This window comes from Cuculus canorus, chromosome 17 (assembly GCF_017976375.1).
Source record: "Cuculus canorus isolate bCucCan1 chromosome 17, bCucCan1.pri, whole genome shotgun sequence".
NCBI classification, from domain to species: Eukaryota; Metazoa; Chordata; class Aves; order Cuculiformes; family Cuculidae; genus Cuculus; species Cuculus canorus.
The window spans coordinates 8,425,532-8,443,967 of record NC_071417.1 but is presented as its reverse complement, the minus strand read 5'-3'; the positions used below and the strand labels follow the sequence as shown (position 1 = coordinate 8,443,967).

At 51.1% G+C, this 18,436-nt stretch overlaps 1 protein-coding gene across 1 annotated transcript in view; it reads left to right on the top strand.

The window, feature by feature from the left end:
* MYO18B (myosin XVIIIB) overlaps positions 1–17,632 on the top strand; it is a 75,158-nt gene extending 57,526 nt beyond the window's left edge. Inside the window, 5 exon segments of the mRNA XM_054082683.1 lie at positions 4,198–4,331; positions 5,933–5,974; positions 6,685–6,846; positions 14,889–16,189; positions 16,808–17,632. Of these exon segments, the coding sequence (XP_053938658.1) occupies positions 4,198–4,331; positions 5,933–5,974; positions 6,685–6,846; positions 14,889–16,188 (1,638 nt within the window). The 3' untranslated portion in view covers position 16,189; positions 16,808–17,632.
* The last annotated feature ends 804 nt before the right edge of the window (positions 17,633–18,436 follow it).

Below are 18,436 nucleotides of genomic sequence, written 5' to 3'. Positions count from 1 at the left end.
CAAGATCCCTGTGGAGGCTAAAGCGTAGCAGAAGAAGAAAGCTCATAAACAGTTGGAAAATTGCTACCTTACTCCCTAGGCATTTTGCAGCATGAGGGCAGCTGCTCCGGGCTCTGCCCCCTCCCTGATTAGGTAGAAAGGGCTCATTCCCCTGGCAGCTGTTGTTCTATAAGCTTCGTTCATCAGCATGGCTCCTCTGATTGCAGCCACCCCAGCAGCCATCCGGGATCCCCGCCATCAGCAGTGCCAGCTGGAGTGCAGAGGCTGACGGAGTGCATTGCTAACGGGCCATTAGCAATGAGTAACGCAGGCAAAATGATGTCTAAGTCACCTTCCACCACCACATTCTCCCCCAGGTCCAGCCCTGGCCTGTCAGTCTGGTCCTTGGCAGCTTCTTGTTCAGTGCTGTGTGTGGTTCCTTGTCCGTGATGAAGGGCAGTGGCTGGCTCTGGCTGTGGCCAACAAGTCACAACATGTAGGGAAGGGGGGACAGCAGGTTTCTTCATGCATGGGTGAGGTGGGGCTCTGCGGAGGCAGGAGATGCTGGTGGGATGCAGCAATGCCGTCGCCCAGCGCCTCTGTTATTGGGTGATTTCCTTGGCTCCTGGCTGCTGCCTGGGATGGGGGAGTACAAGCTCAGCCCCAGAGTCCAATGGGATGAGGAGAAGGCACTGCTGCAGGTGCACCACTGCTCGCTCCGCTACAGGCAGCGTTTCTCTCCCAGGTGGTGCCCCTGCTCCAGCAGAGCCACATGAGCAAGTGGGTCAAGAGTTTCCTCAATCAATATATTTCCTCTTTTTCCCCCTTCTTTTCACTCAGGGGGAAGAAAAAGCCAGCAACACTCCCAGTTCATCCTGAGTGAGGATGTAAAAGCTCAGATTGTTTGCTGTATTAAAAGGGAAAAGCTGCTTGCATTTACATTTAGATTGAAATAATGTGAGTCAAAGGTGTCTGATCGCTCCTGGGACAACAATGCCCTGGTGCTGGGACCATCCTTGACAGTTTATATTACAAAGACAGGTTTTTTTAATTTGAAATTTAATTATATTGACATAATTATTCCTGTCCTTGAGACAATAGTATGGTACAGAGTAAAATCTAAAGTACATCTGTGCACGAGGTCTGGGACTGAGCACTAAGACAGGTGGGACATGGGGTTTGCAGCCTTCTCCACATGACCACACTGTCTTTGTGAGCTCGGGGATGATCGACATGTCTGCTCTGTGGCTCTATAAGCACAAACCTTTTTATTTTGCTCTGATTTCAGCCCAAAATGTTGAGCAGCACCTTTACTCAGAAGATTTTCCTCTTGTTCTGCTCCCGGCCTGGCTGCAGCTCTGCTGGCCGTCCCCTTCTCCTCCTCCTCACTGAGCTGCAGATGCGCTGAGCCCATGCTGAAGGGCAGAGCACAGAAACCAAGCGGCACCATTTCTCTTCCCCATATCCTCTTGCTGCAGATTTAAATCACCAGAATTCACTTTACAATAATGTCTGAGCCCTGAGAGCTAAAATCCACTTTCTGCATAGGCTTCTGCAAGTCACTCAGCAGAGAGTGAGTGTGGAGCCGCCCCAGATTGCTCTCTGAATGTGGCTGGTGCTTTCCTCTGCATTTAATCAGCCCAGGTACCTGGGGCGATGGCAGTGGTGACAGTACCTCCGCTGGAAGGAGTCAGATTTAGCAACATTGCAGTGCTTAAACAGCGTCAACTCCATTAAGAAACAGGTATTTTCAGGCTCACATTCAAAATGCCACTCAGGGGACCACAAGGTCACTCACAGTACGCAGAGCCCATGGCCATGCACTCCCCAAAGACACCTCGGTGCCCTGTGCAGCCCCTCCTGAGGCTGCTGGATTCTCCCTGCTGTGCAGCATGAGTGCCATGGGCTGTGGGTGCCCAGGGACTGGGGCATCCTCAAAAGGACCTGAGCTCCTCTCTTTCCCACAGCATGGCTCCCACGGGACCCATCCAGCTAGGGGGACCCCAGCAGCCACCAGGGCACACTGTTTGCTGTGTGGTATACCCGGGAGATTTCATTTGTCACCAACCAGAAGAAGCAGGGTTGAGGTCCTGGGAGGGGTTGCACACCACCGTGTGCCCCGCTGCCTCCCTGCCAGTCACTGTCAGGTCAATAGTAGGAGAAGGAAAGAAAGGAATTAAATGCAGCCACTGAACTATGTTTAATTTGTGCTGTACCCTGAAGCCAAGGAACTAGTTCAATAGAGGCTCTTATCAGCTTGTTTGAAGGGCTGAGCTTTTTATCTAGCTGTTAGTGGTTGTTTTACTGCCTGATATTGCAGTTGCAAATAGCTGAATACAGGCACGTAGCCAGGCAAAGACTGAGGCTTTCTCCCCTTGAGCTTTTCATAGAATCACAGAATGGTTGGGGTTAGAAGAGACCTTAAAGCCCACCCAGTTTTACCCCCCTGCCATGGGCAGGGACACCTCCCGCTGGATGAGGGGGCTCAAAGACCCATCCAACCCAATCTTGAATACCTCCAGCAGCCACCACTTATCTGGGCAACCTGCACCAGTGCCTCCACCCCCTGTCAAGGGTCAGTGTTTCACTGTGTGTCCCCTCTTGAGCCCTCGGCTGCTTGCAGGGCTGACACTGGTGTGAGAGCACCTCCCCTTGCCTGGGCATTTGGCCATCGCTCTGTGACTTAGAGCAGTTTCCTACAAGAAAACAGGTCCATTCCACCCTCTGTGTTTGCCTGAGCTGGGAGGAAATGCAAAGGGCTCAGAAAGGCTGAGTTTCAGAAAGCTTCTTGCCAGCATTCAGGTTTTTACCAATACCAGAGCATTTCCAGCAGCAACTGTGGTGCTGTGCAGCCCAGACTGGGATATTTCTTTCACTGTTGCTATGAACTGGGGTGCTCTTTGCCTTGGGCCTGCATGCCCGGTGATCCCAGGGCTTTCGTTATTTACCCTGACAGCCCACTGGCTCCTGCGTTGCAGCCTGTCGCAGCCTGCGCTGCAAATCATCTCTCACCTTGTCACCACTGAGATGGCAATTTTACAGCTGGCAGCTTCAATCAAGTTGAATTTGCAGCTCACGCTCATGCTCCTTTTCTCTCAGCTGTGTGATGGGTTAGAAGATTCCTTCCAAGCTGAAAGGACTTGGAATCCAATGAACGTGGTGGTTCTCAGCCACAGTGGGTGGGCAGAGCCAGATCAGCATCCTTGGGGTGCTGTGAGGCTGCCCAGCCACAGGCGATGCTGGGTCCGTGGTGCCATCTGCGCTGTGCTGCTCGTCCAGCTTTTCTTCCTTGTAGCTTAAATTATGAATTGAGTTTCTGGTTTTTGTTATCTGCTCCAGTGTTTCTGGAAGGGGCTTTGTTTCCAAGCAGGTAAGTGGTGTGTGAGAGTGGAAGAGCAGCCCTGAAATGCCTGGAAGCCTCCCTACAACCTGTGCCCTATCCTGTCCCTAATAGGAATACGATGCTCTCACACTGATTACTTTTACATGGGTGCAGAGAGAGAGTTAATATTTAATATCAGATTTACTCATTTGATATAGTGGTGTTACATTTTGATTTAACAGAGCAATATCGTGGTGTACTGAAATCACAGCATGGGCACCATAAAGCAGTTGCGATATACACCCTACTCACTGTTCAGACTTTATGCTACAGCTGCAGGGAGGGATGTGTAGGGTGAAGCCAGCTCAAGACTGTTGTTCTCTTCAAAGTTTGTTTTATTACTTTTCTAGGTTTTATACTTGAGGTTGGGCTGGGCCACATCTATGTTTCCTGGCGGCTGATCTGGCTGGCTTAGGAAAGCAGTGCTCTGTACTAATTATCTCCAGGAAGGCTGTTTGTACAACTTGACAAGGTCCTGGTGCAGCCGTGTGCCTCAAACCAAGGTCACCGTCCCCTGAGTTCAATTCAGCGTCTGCACAGTGATCGCTGGTGGCTTCTTACGTTCTGTCCTGTGCTCAGGACTTTTGGCTTATCTCCTCATAGCTTTTTCCGCTATGGAAGCTGCTGGTCAGTCATGGATTGGTTCAGTTTCATTTGCTCCTCTTCTTGTTTAAGAAGTTTGCATTATACAAACTATTGCGCATGCGGCAGGGTGCAGGGATGGGCAGCAACTGAGGGGCACAGGGAGCACTGGGGTGGAAGGACCTTTAAGAGATGCTTTCCTCTCCTGCTCCACAGTTTGGGGTTGAGGCACTAACCTGATGCTGTCCATGCAGGAGCAGCAGCTGGCGGAGCTGGCATCGGTGCGGCAGGTTCTCCAGGCAGATCTGGGCACCTCCATCCGACGCATTGCTGATCTGCAGGTGGCCCTGGAGGAGCTGCGCTCCAGCGATGAGAGCGATGCTGAGAGGTGAGGAGCACTGGGAGGATGTGGGTGGCTTTTGGGTGATGGGGGGGCTGCAGAGGGGTAGGCTCAGATGCTTTGTGGTGGAAGACACTGCACCGTGCAAGGACAATGCCATGGTGGCCATGGCTGCATCCTTGTATGGTTTTGCTGCAGCAGCACGTTTATGAACATAGATCTTCATGTTAATGAAAGGTTTCATGAATAAATGTCACCCTGAAAATGATAGTTTGGCTCAGCTTAAAGTATGCAAAGTAAGTGGAAATAGCCCCATTCACAGAGCAGGTTCCCACCCAAGCAGTAAGTGTGCTGCTGCCCTTCGGTGGATGCCCCAGTACTGGATTTATAGATTGAATATCCTGCACTTTGCTCAGCCACAGGAGCTGGAGATTGGAGGAACCAGTGAAGTTGGGCAGATTGGGTGGAAGATTTTACTAGGAATATATTCCAGCGAATTTTTTCAGGTGTTATTTCTAGGGCCCTCCAATTTTCTTCTCCGCTACACAACAAATGGAGACAAAATAGATAAATGCATTTAAAAAAAGCCCTAGAGAAGTACTTGTCACCCTGCCATGAGAAGAGATTTTCTTTATGTAGTGATTAAACCAGAGAAGGGTGAGATAGAAACCGTGAGCTCAGAAATTCACTCCTTCGTAAAACAAAAGTGATTTCTAATACAATTGACACATTAGCAGGAGGTGAGAAGTGCTTCCCAGCAGGGACTGAAGCTGCTGCGGGCAGGGAAAGTGGTGGGTTTTGCTCCCTGCCCTTCACCCTGAGGTGTTTTGGGAGTTCAAATGCAGCACACGCTGCAACAGCCCCCGCCTCTGCCATGGGGGTGCCTGCACCGGGGACCCTAGAACCACAGGAGCAAAAAATCGTTAAGGGTGGAAAATACCTCTAAGCTCATCCAGTCCAACCACCAGCCCAACCTCACTGTGCCTACTAAACTATGTCCCAAAGTGCCACATCTACATGGTTTTTGATCACCTCCAGAGATGGAGACTCCACTTCTGCCCTGGGCAGAATGTATCACCACTCTTTTGGTAAAGAAACTTTTCCTAATATCCAATCTAAGCCTCCGCAGGTGCAACTTGAGGCCATTTCCTCTCATCCTATCACTTGTTGCTTGGGAGAAGAGACCAGCACTCACCTTGCTCCAATCTCCTTTCAGGGAGCAACAGAGAGTGATGAGGTCTCCTCTTATCCTCCTCCTCTCCAGCCTAAACAGCCCCAGGTCTCTTAGCCACTCCTCATCAGACTTGTGCTCCAGACCCCTCTCCAATGTTGTTTTCTTCCTCTGAACACGCTCCATCAGCTCTTGCACTCTTGCAGCCCAGGGTCTGACCAGTGCAGGGAGCAGGTGAGGAGGTCTTTACCCATGCTGGCCGCTGGCTGCTGCCCCCGTCCCTGCTGCAGCTCTGCTCGGGCTGTTGTGAGGGTACATCGCCCAGCTCAGGCAAAACCCAGCTCCAATCATACCAGCTACCAGCTTGATACAGTTGGGCTGGGAAGTTTTCATCTCATCACACTCATGCAGTGGCATCAGGTAGACCATGTAAGCATTGGCAGTGCCACAGCTGACTCTTTCTTTGTGTCCTTCGCAGCGTGCAGACAGCGCGGGAGTCATTGAGCTCCAGGAGAGAGACGTGAGTGAGCCCTGGGGGGCTGCTGGCTGAAGGCTTGGAGCCTGCACTGGGTTGTGTAATGGGTTATGGACCACTAGCCTGTCTGCTGGGGCACCATGATCCACTTGGGCACGGATGGGCTTCAGGATATGCTGCTTTTGTGTGCCTTGCATGCCCTTTGAGCCACTCACTTGTCTGTAAGGTCCCTTGGTTAAACCAGGCATCGTGATCTCTCTAGGCTGCAATTTGAGAATGTGAAGCTGATCTATGACTTTGAAGGAAAACTGAGATCCTAAAGGATTCCATCTACTGCAGCTGGTCAGGGGGGTCCCAGTGGGTGGGTAGGGGTAGCTCTGGCCCTGGGAGAGCCCAGTGGTGCAAAGGGCGCAGTGGGGTGCCCAGGGTCTCAGTGGCTCTGCCCCTGCAGCTCTGGTCCTAGGGCACTGCAGGCAGCAGAAGCGTTTCCTTGCCCACTGTCCACAGGTTACAGGGCACTAATAAAAAACACGAGGGAAATAGTTAATGGCAGCAGCAGTGGCACAAGGACCAGATTGCCTGGAAATATTTGTTTTTTCTAATCTCTGCTGGTATCACAATAGAGCCAAAGCAGAGCCACCAGCTGGAGCTGCCGTTGCTGTGAAGGAGCCCTCGGTCTGTGCCTGGGCTAACCCTAAAAACTGGCTCTCCTGCCTTCACTTGCAGAGCTAATGAGGTCTCATCTCTCCCTGCAGGGATGCCTGCTCCATCATCAGCTCCACGCTCAGTCTGGAGCCTGCAGAGAGCATCAAGTCCTGGCCGGGGTCGTCTGTGAGCCGATCTTCCCCAGCCAGTGCCAGTGTGGCTGGAAGCATCTCAGTGCAGTCCGTTGGCAGCCGTAGCACCCAAGGCCTGAGGTAAGGGACCCCCAGCCCATCCAGGGCATGGCCCCCTTCAGGAGTGACAGACATGTGGTTGCTCCCCCTGAAGCGGCACCCGCCACAGCTTTCCTTCAGGGAAACTGCAGACGCGTGGTGCCAGCTCCAGCATCTTGCGGGTGCATGGAGGGTAGATGAGTGTCTGATAGAATCATAGAATTGTTAAGGTTGGAAAAGACCTCTAAGCTCATCCAGTCGAACCATCAGCCCAACTCCCCTATGCCTACTAAACCCTGTCCCAAAGCATCACATCTAAATGGGTTTTGATCACCTTCATGGATGGAGAATCCACCGCTGCCCTGGGCAGCCTCTTCCACAGCTTCACCACTCTTTTGGTAAAGAATTTTTTCCTAATATCCAGTCTAAACCTCCCCTGGAGAAACTTGAGTCTCTTTCCTCCTATCCTATCACTTGTTACTTGGTTGAAGAGACCGACACCCATCTCACTACAACCTCCTTTCATGGAGCTGTAGAGAGTGATGAGGACTTCTCCAGTCTAAATAACCCTTAGTCCCTTGGCCACTCCTCATAACTCTTGTGCTCCAGACCCTTCTCCATCTTCATTGCCCTGCTCTGGACATACCCTTTAAGTGTGACAGAGCCCACGGCACAGCGAGGAGCACTGCAGTGGCACTGCTACAATGGTTGGTGTCTTCCTGGGAACAGGGATGCCCCCATGGCTCACTGAGGGGTGCTGCGGATGCTGGCCCAGGGATCGCAGGCATTTTGGCTGCGCTCCTTCCAGGATGTGCAGAAAGTAGCTCGGGGGACTCATGGTTTCTAAGGTCAAAACATCAAATCAAGGAAGGTAGTTGCTGCCACGCCAGGATCAGTGAAACACTAGATGAAAGACGCTACATCAAAAACATGCTTCAAGCACTATAATATCCCTTGATGTATTCTCTGGAGATAATTTAAAGAGGCGATGCAGCCTATTTGAGGATTTGTACACCATATGCTCGCTTTTCGCTGCTGAGGAAACAGTATGCATTTATACAGTTCTAATATAAAACATGATAATTTTTGACGGTAATGCTAAAGGGCTGTGAGGGAGTTGGAGAGTGGCCCAAGCATTTGCATGGCCAAACTGGCTCGGCTTGGCTCCCACAGAGCCGCCCTGTGGTGCTCAGTGGCTGGGCTGCCCGGGGCTCAGCGGGTACCACCTTGCATGGATGCACGTCAGAGGGACCCTCTGGCACAGAGACAAATGCCCTGTTTTACAGCTCTCCTGACACCACAGGGTCACAGAGAAACCAGTTCTTTGTGTTTCAGGTGTGAAGCAGTTGTATGGGTTGAGGTCTGAGTAGTTCTGGGTCTGATGGCTGCATCTCAGAAGGGAGGTAGTGGGGACAGAGGAGGGTGTCGGGTCTTCTCAGAGGCTTGGGGGAGCAGAGATGGAGCTTTGAGTCCTGGGGCTGGGAGCTGAAGTGGCTCCAGAGAGAATCATCTTCATGTGAGGAAGAGACTTGGCATGCAAAAGTCTGCGAAGCAGTAGCTTTGTAACAAATAAAAGCTCACCTTTTTACATAATGCACAATCTGTAGCACCCATTGTGGTGGGAAGTGGTGGCAGCCCGCAGCGCAGGAGGGAGGAAAGACGAGTAGCCAAATTCAGGGTGGGCAGGGCTGGTGGTACCCCTGCCTGCAGCCCTGGTGGCACTGGTGCCTGCGGCCCTTGCCTCGGGGCTCCCTGCAGTACTGCTTTCCCAGGGATGCTGTATCAGGATGAGTGAGTTTAACTCACTTTTCCTCCTGGGAACCAGGGCAGAGGCTGGGTTGTTGCTCGGCACAGCTCACTGAGGCACCTGCCTGCTCCCCGTTCATGTGCAGGTCTGTCGAGAGATGCTCGGAGTAGGTAGGGTTTAATAGGGTTTGCAGGCTGCTGTTTCATCACAGACATTAGTATTAAGCTCCCTGCTCTGATTCTGGTGAGATCTGTCCCCACCGCACTCCCCTGCTTTGTACAGTAAAATAACTACTGCCAGAATTAATTTTCTGGAGAGCAAGTCCCTTGGCAGCAGAGCCATTGCTGGAGCAGTTTGAAGGAGTCAATTGCTGATACAAGGCAGGGTTTAAGAGCACTTGGGCAGGGCTGAGACCCACAGCGATGTGATGGATGGGTGACCCGAGAGCAGATGGCTGAGCTTGCTGGTTCCCTGCACTCCACCCCAGCACCTATCAGGAAAGCAATTCTTGGATATTACAGTATCATAGAACCTTTGTAGGTTGGAAAAGACCTCTCAGCTCATCCAGTCCAACCACCGTGCCTACTAAACCATGTTCCAAAGGGCCAGATCTACAGGGTTTCTGAGTGACAGGGACTCCACCACTGCCCTGGGCAGCCTGGTCCAATTCTTCACCACTCTTTCACTATTGCTTAGGGGTCTTTGGTCCAAATGACCCATCTGTGTTCATAAATGAATGGCAACAAATCAGGAATTATGGCTAATATTGTATTTCTGAGCTGAAATACACTGGATTCATAATAAAAGGGCTGGACTGACCGTGCCATTGTGAGAGGCAATTTTTTACCTAAACCTGGAAAGACTGTGACAATCTGCCTCTGTCCTGGGGGTCACAAAGAGGCAAATTGCAAATGCTGGTGTCATAGCTGTGTTTGGCTTCAGCTAATCAAAGATGGAAATACGAGAGAAGAGGCTGTATGAAATGCAAACAAACAGACGATGAGGCTGGTAAGGTAATAAAAATGAGATCAGCGAAACGAGCTCTTCCTTATTAAGATTCCTTTGTCTTGCACAAGCACCCAGTAATGAAAAATGAATCTTGCTAGCATTCATTTCTCAGCACTACATGTGGGATATTTCCTGAACAAACAGCTGCCAAAAGCCAGAGGAGAGCAGAGAAGGCTGTTATCGTCAGTGTAGTGTACAGGAATGAGAGATTTGATTAACATTTTCTTTAATTCTCTTCTATTTAAATGCTTGTACAAAATGTTGGCCAGCGGGGCTAAGCCTTAATAAATACAGCACCCATGGGCAGGGACACTTCCCACTGCATCAGGTTGCTCCAAGCCCCATCCAACACGACCTTGAACCCCTCCAGGGATGGGGCAGCCACCACTGCTCTGGGCAACCCGGGCCAGGGCCTCCCCACGTTCACTGTAAAGAGTTGCTTCCTAATGTGTCATCTAAATCTTCCCCCTTCCAATTTAAAGCCACCCTGACACTCCATGCCCTTGTAAAAAGTCCCTTTCCAGGTTTCCTGGAGTCCCATTCAGTACTGGAAGCTGCTCCAATGTCTTTCTGCAGCCTTCCCTTCTCCAGGATGAACAACCCCAACTCTCTCAGCCTGTCCTCGTACAGGAGGTGCTCCAGACCTCAGATCATCTCTGTGCCCTCCTCTGGACTCACTCTAACAGCTCCATCTCCTTCTTACGTTGGGGACTCCAGAGCTGGATGCAGGGCTCCTGGTGAGGTCTCAGAGAGCAGAGTAGAGGGGCAGAATCCCCTCCCTCACCCTGCTGGTCCCACTGGTTTGGATGCAGCCCAGGACATGGTTGGTTTCTGGGCTGTGAGCACACATTGCTGGCTCATGTCGAGCTTCTCATCTACCAGCACCCCCAAGTCCTTGATGCATTTATCCTGCCCCTTACCAGCTGTTAGAGGGGCTGATCCTGAGGTGCAGCAGCAAATGGACTTGCAGCACAGGGCTCTGCCTCTCTGTTCCTGCATCCTGTGGCATCTGCAGTCCTGGCATCAGCCTGGCATCCTTTTGCCTTCTGCTTCCATAAAGAAGGAGCCTGGGTCCCACGCCTGGTGGGAATCTGAGATGTTTATTTTTAAATGTTATTGTGTCAGAAAGCAAATTATTTTATGGGGAACTGGGAGCTCTTCTGTAGTGACAAGAAAATCCTCTTCTGATAGAAGTATCTTCTCTCTCCCTGAAATGGAGTTGTCTTGGCTTTATTTTTGAGCTACCGGGAAAAGCATCTGAGCCACACTTTCATCCCTGGTCATGTGTTTCTGTGCATGTGTGGAGTTTATTGTATAAATGGTTTCAACTAGCATAATTGTAATCATGTTAATTGCTATGTAATCTTCACTAATTATTGTTGTATGTCATTTGCTTTGGTGGGAAAGGCATATTGCAGAACTCCGTTTGGCTTACAGATGCCTTCAGAGCTCTGCATCAGGCCCTGCTTTTGCCTTTGGCTGGAGAAAATACTCTCTGATGCTGAGGCAAGGAGCGATGGTTTGCTCGGTAGCTCCTGATGCTTTGCCCATCGCCTGAGCAGGAGACCTGGACCAGCTGCAGAGCTTGTGTCAGGGCTCCCCAGGGTTATTGCAAGCTGTGGGAGTTAAGAATGGGCAGAGGATGCTGTAGGTACTCCTCCTCTGCCTCGAGTGGAGGCTTGAGGACAGCGAAGAGAACATGAACCATGATTTTGGGTTTCTTTGGGTATGGTTACATAGGTTACGGTTACACAAATGATGAGGATGGGGTGCTGGTACAGTGGTGTGGAGTGCAGCCGCAGCAGCACAACTTGACCAGTGACATGGGACTGCAGTGCGATGCAGCAGCACCAGCACAGGCTTCTGGGCTTATTCCATCAGGAACATGTTGCATGGGAGAAATTACCTTGTGGCCCTCAGGCTCCTTTTGCAGAAAGTAATTAATTGAAACTGAGGTGTAATTTCAGCACAGCTGTGACACCAGAGGAGTGCTGCCCTCGCACACATTGGGGCACACAGTAGCTGTAGTAGCACAGTAGTTTGCACATTGGGGCAAGAGAGCTGGTGAAGGGTCTGGAGCACAAGTCTTGTGAGGAGCAGCTGAGGGACCTGGGATTGTTCAGCCTGGAGAAGAGGGGAGATCTCATTGCCTTCTACAGCTCCCTGAAAGAAGGATGTAATGAGGTGGGTGCTGGTCTCTTCAACCCAATAACAAGTGATAGGATGAGAGGAATTGGCCTCAAGATGTGTCAGGGGAGGTTTAGACTGGATATTAGGAAAAATTTCTTTGCTGAAAGAGTGGTGAAGTGCTGGAGGCTGCCCAGGGCAGTGGTGGAGTCTCCACCTCCGGAGGGCTTAAAAAAACATATAGGTATGACATTTGGGGACATGGTTTAGCAGGCATGGTGGGGTTGGACTGGATGATCTAATTTGTCTTTTCTAACCTTAATGATTCTGTGATTCTATGATTCTATGACCCTTGGGGCTCTGTGGCTTTAGTGGCCAGGCTTGTGCCTGTCATGGGAGCTGGAGAAACAATGCTGTGTTTGCAGCTTTCACTCCAATTCAAGCACTAAAGGTTTTCATGAAAATAGTAACTGTCTGTCACGCTGAACAGGACAATAAACAACAGCGTGTAAACTGTCTGTGTTCACAGCCCATTAGTGTTTCTTACCTTCTCAGCTCACTTTTATCTCAGCCCTAAAAACCAAAGGAAAATATTGAAACTGGCTGTTTAATTTATGAAAGCCGCTTGCACAGCAGTCAGTTTGCAATATTATTTGGGAACGTAGAGAGTGATTGGAGCAATTTCTGTACAAATTCTCATGGAAGGATTACATCAGCTATTTAGGTAAGATGCAATTTGCGATTTAGGATCCTAAAAACCAGCATTATCAAAATGTCTCAAACTATTAATCAGCTGTGAGGCTTCAGCAGTGCTGGGTGCAGCGGTGCAAGGTAACCCTGGAGGTTGTCGTGCTCCAGGCAGATTAAATCTCTGGTTAATTCATTTTGCATTGGATAATCAAATGGTTTGGGCTCATGTAATAAACCACGGGTGCACAGCACGGCTGTGAGTGCTGGAACCAGGTGGGCATCTTTATGCTCTGGACTGTGCCTGAATCCACTCTATTATCCCATCACTTCTGTAATCGCTTGCGTTTCCCAGCCGTGGAGATTGTCTTCGACTCATCTCGGCATGTAAATTATTTCACGGGTCAGAGCAGCCTGGTCTAAATGGGTCCAGCGTGGTGGCTGGGATTATCTGCTCTCACCCCGTTCCCATGGCAACCTCAGCATTCCCAGGGCAGGATGCTTCGTTACTGGCAATGTAAAACTTGACCACTGCTCCCGCACCTCAAAGCATGCTGGCCTCCCAGAGATGTAGTTATATTTAGGTTCTGCTCCTTTACTTTACCCTTCGCTTTCATTTTACCTTCTCCTTTCTTTCTCAGACAAATTTACATGCTGGAAACCTTCTCATTAAGGCAAATTCCAGTTCCCCTTGGCTGAGTGATGCCAAAGGGACCCACAAGTGGGGATAATTCACCGGCAGCAGCCAGCACTGGGTGCAGCCTTTGTCAAAAGACGTCGCTTGCAGGCACCTACACTCCCTGTCTCACCGGCAAGCGTCTGCATGCGAGCAGCATATAGAAAGCATCTTTCTTTTCTATCATTGATCTAAAGCAACGTGCCAAGGAGAGGCACCGCACAGCTCTGCAGAGTGCCTGCTTTGTTTCATGGGTGTCCTTTGCCTTCCCCTACAGTGAAACAGGCGAACTCCCCAGTTTTTTAGGCCTTCAAACCAACATAGATGCTTCTAGGGGAGGAGGGGCATGTAAAATGTCACACTGGGAGCAGAGTGTCAGCAGTAACACTGAGTGCATTGGTGATTGCAGCCCCCTCCCCATCTCCGTGAACCGGCTGCACAAGGAAGGGGACAGGCTTGGTACAGAGGAGCCCTGTTTGCAGCCAGGATGTGCCAGGATCTGTCCACTTGGGGAGAGGCTTTGGCTGAACACATGGAATGGTTTGTGTTGGAAGGGATCTTAAGGCCCATCCAGTTCCAACCACTGCCATGGGCAGGGACACCTCCCACTGGATCAGGTTGCTCAAAGCCTCATCAGACCCTTAACAGGTGCTGCAATGGCATCTTACGGTGCTTGAGGAGATGCTTCCAAGCTTTTGTCCCAGCAGAGTGAGTTCTCAGTGCCATCAAACACTTTGCTGAGGGACAGGCGAAATTTGGGGGAAGGCAGGACCATCCCCTGCTCCTGCTGCGATGTCTCTCCATCCCTGTCCCACTCAGCGAGCAGTTGGTGCAGGGGTGGGACCGGTGTCACTGCAGGGCAGCTCTTGCAGCCCTGTGGTGAGGAGCAGAAGTTAAATTAAGAATACAGCTGGCTAGCAAGGCTCCTACTGGGCATCATCTCCCAGGCGGCTGGTACCATGTGCCAGTCCCTGCCACAGCCCCGCTGTGTGCTCTTCTGCTTTCAGCACAAAGGGGCAGGCCATATTACTGTTATTTTTATTGTTGTTATTATTATTATTATTGTTGTTATTTCCCTTCCTGCTTCTCCACATCTGCACAAGCTGCGATCCCGGTGGCAAAAGCGACACGCCGCCTGTGCTCAGCCTCTGCCATTCCCATTTCGGCACCAGTTTCTGGCTAAACCAACCTTGCAGGCTGTCTGTCACCCTGCTGGGTGAGGGCTGCGTGTTCTGGGGATGCCGTCCTGCTGTGACAGCAGCCGGTATAGCTCCTCTTTGGGGAGCAGAGGTGGAACCCACATGGTTCCTCTGTCAGCCCTTGTTTGCAGGGTGAGGTCCCATCCTCACACATCATTTTTTTCCATTGCTTTTGAACAAGCGGCCCCTGGGCTTTTTTTTGCCTCTTGTGGGTCACAATAGATTTTCTTCCCTAGCAGGACCCGCAATAATGTTAACATTTGGGGTGCTCTGTGAGCTGGTTTCATAAAATTTTAGTGACTAATCTGTCTTTCACAGAAATAAGGTAAATCCTACATATCGCTATAATCTGTCGTAAAAAAATGAAAAAAGACATTCAGAGGTCCATGTTGGTTTGGTAGAGCTAAAGGTACTCACGCCGCACACCCTACGTGGTGGATTCAGCCGAGTTGGCTGACTGAGAGTTATTTAAGACACAATCTTAGGGCATTGCCCATCTGCTCAATGCTGCAGCGGGAGTTTATTCTGAGACTACCGTGCCGATACCAGCTTTTTGTTGCTCAGCCTTGTCCTTGCTAAATGTATGTTGTAGGCACTGGAAACCATGCAGCTTAAACTAACACAAATATCTACTGTTTAGGGTGAGCAGAGACATCAAGGAACCAGCAACGAGCCGGCCAACTTCTTCCCAGACCGCTGCCAGGTCTGCCGATGCTGTGGATCTGGGGAGGATGAGGAGTCCCTTGCTCAGTGCTAGAAGACGGGACTATGGAAAACCTCCAGCAGATGAAGAAGAGCTGGAGAGCCCAAAAAAGCCTGGGGATAGGATAGGAGGGACGTCGCCATTGGTGCTGAGGCGCGGGAGCTCCCCAGCTCCAGACGGGAGGTTCCCCAGCCCGCTGTCTCCAACGGTGCCAAGGAGGAGAGGGCTCTCTCCGGTGGCAGGGCCGGTGCCTAGCTCATCAGCCGCCCTCTCTGAGTACGTGGAGGAGCTGCGGCGGCAGCGGGGAGCGGAGCGGGAGCAAGGGCTCCCAGCACTGGGTGACACCTCTCCCCTCCCCATTTACCGCACCACGGGCGCTGCAGCCCTGCGGCGCTCCCGAGCTTTCCCAGCAGCGGAGGATTCTCTGGGGAAGCTGGACAGGAATCAGCTGGGGGAAGGTGAAGGAGCAGGCGCCAGCCTTATGCGCTCCTCCAGCCTGCGGAGCATGGCCTCGGAGCCAGCCGAGCCGGCACGCTCGCCAGTGCTGAAAAGAACATCAAAGTTTGGCTCCTACGACTCCCTCCTGCAAACCCTCGATGGCTCTGGCTACCGGCCGAGCTCTCCAGCTGCGGGGATGGAGACGACGGGCCCGCTGAGGCTGAGCTCCTGGAGAAGCTGCCTGGAGCCATCGGTGGAAGATGTGGAGGTGGAAAGGGGCCCTGGGGGGCTCCTGAGCTCGCCATCCAGTGAAGGGCTGGGTGAGGGGAAGGGGAGCAATCCCTTCCTCTGGAGAATACCCACCCTCAACTTCGAGAGGAAAACCAATGTTGACTTCGACGACTTCCTCCCAGCCATTCGCAAATCCCGCTCCACCAGCAGCCTGGCCAAGCCTGGGAGAGACAGAAAGGATGGCCACCGGCCCCTCACTGTCCGCTTCCAGGATGAGGCTGTAGTGGGCAGCTCGGCATCCTCTGAGGCAAAGGGCATGGCCAAGGGCAGCCCAGCCCCCCATGAGGACCCTGGGGAGCACTCTGACTCCTCCTCATCCTCTGGCTCTGTCCTCTCCTCCCAGAGCACTGATAGCATCAAGCGCCGGCCGCAGCCCCAGAGAGGGGACGGGGAGGGGTGCAGTGGCAAAGCCGGCACCCAGAGCAGTGGCACAACCCGCCGAGCGGAGGCAGAAGGGAAGGAAGATGATGTCAGCAGCATCATGAAGAAGTATCTGGGAAAAGACTAAGGTAAACATGCTGAGCTGCTGACCGGTACTAGCTCAGAGAAATGGTGGCGGGTTTGCTGTGCTGACCCTGAGCGTTCCCAAGGAGGGGAATGTGGTGGGGGTGGGCAATGGGGACACTGCCGATGCTGAGAACACCACCAAGGGTGGCCACAACACCAGCTCTGAGTCCACTGGGGTTCCCAGCCTCCGGGTTCCCAGAATATAATATCTCCCAGCTCCTACCACGCTACCCACATGCTCCTGAGCCCTGCCTTGTGCTGGTTTGGTTAACTGGCAGTTTTCTTTGGGTGGATGCTGGAGGTCAGCACCTCTGGAGCAGGGGGTCCTGCCTGGATCAGGCGTGCTTCTCATAGTTAGCAACTGCCTCTGACAACTACTTGGCTCCGGTCTCTGCATTGCAACTGACACTTTGAGAATTAGGATTCATTGCTGCAATCCAGGTTTGAAAGCAAAGTCCCTAATGAATGCGCCACAACTGTAATTAAGTGTTTAAAATAGATTAGAAAAACATTTTGTAAAACCACTGCCTTTAGACTAACTTATTGGATGTCAAGCTGTGACCAAATTGACTAAGCCAACACAAGAAGGAAACGCGCGTTAATAAAACATTTCTTTCCAGGAAGCACAATTTGCATAATGAAACATCCCAGTTTCTCCAGCCTTTGTTTCACTAAACAGCAGCGACCGACCTCGACACTGCACCGAGAGAGGAGCTGTGACCAGGCAAACCCATTCCCTGCTGCTTTGGAAGAGTTCTCTGATCGGATAATTTAAACAGAGACTGAAAGTGCCTCCCCAAAAGCCATGAGATGGTTTTACAGATGATGAGGCTTTATTTTGTTTTTAAACATACCCTGCTTTTCTTTACACCCCTGCCCTGTTTTCCCTACACTTTCGCTCAGGGCCAGCCACGGGGACGAGGGACTTTCTTGTTCTCCTGCAGTTGTTTGACTCAGGAGTTGGTGCTGTAATTCAAACCCAGTGGCTGCCAGAGATGCCTAAGAACATGCCACATTGGCCAGGGAAAGGCCACGCTGTAAAGAGCTGGAGCCACACCAGACCTTTGTAACCCAGACAATGCAGCCCAAATGCAGTCTCATCCCACTGCTCAAAAATCCGACAAAGGATGCTTTTGGGTCTTGGTGTGACACCCAGCCAACAGCAGAGCCAGAGGGCTGGTCAAACCAGGCTGCACATCGCCGAGCATCTCTCTTTACATGCTTTGCTTTTATATTTTTAGTTTTCAGTGGTTGAGATTTTCTCCGAAGCTTTTCTAATTCTGTAGATATTTGAAGACAGATTCGTACATGGTTTCATGACTCCTGCCTGTTTGGGACATCTGGGCACATCCCCCTGGTGTGCAAGGCAGCTCTGCGGTGCGTGTGGTGAAAGGAGCCTGAATTCCACTCTGTGCTTGCTTTTTACACAATAAAATATTTGCTTCTTTGATATGAGCCTCCTCTTGTCTTTCCCTTCCTGGCAGAGCGAGTAGGTCCGTGGAAGCAGTGTGGTGCAGAGCTGAATTCATTCCTCTCCATCTCTCTGCAGTCACAAAAAGATCTTTCAGCCTCAGCTTTCTTTCCTAGAATAGCTCCAAACTTACTCTTTTACCAAAGATCTGTGGCAAAATTCTACAGGTGAACAACCTCTTCTTTCCATCAGTAATTTTGAAGTAATTTGCTCAACTGGGACATTTACACCAATTTAGCCAACCTTTTTGGACCCTCTGCAGTGTTGGCTTAAAAGGTGAATTGAGTGGTTTTCAGCATTTTCTTTGGCCTTTTGGGTTCTTCGCATTCGTTTCTAATATAAAGCAAAGTCTTGCAGCAAGAGACATTTTCCTCGTCACAGATTAATGCGAACCCTTCGGATGTGGGTTCACATCAGCAGTTTGCTCACCCTCCCTCCCCCTGCTCCATTGGCTGTCAGCAATTCCCAGCAATTCCTCACTCCCAGCCAGCTCCGCACTGCCGGGCAGGCAGGAGGTGGCTCTGCACAAGGTGACATTCCCTGTGCTTCCAGGTCTCCTTTTCACCAAGTGTGACTCATTCAGGAAGACAACAAATGTAGAAATTGACTCTAATGGGTTTAAAATTGGGGTTTGGAATGATGCTGTTATTCCTGGAAACAAGAACAATGCATTCTATTTCATTTTGTGGTTGTTATGTGCCTCAGCACCGCCTCCAGCACACACCTGGCTGGGCACCACGTGTGTTTGGCGGATTGGTCGGATTCTGGCCCTTCTTGG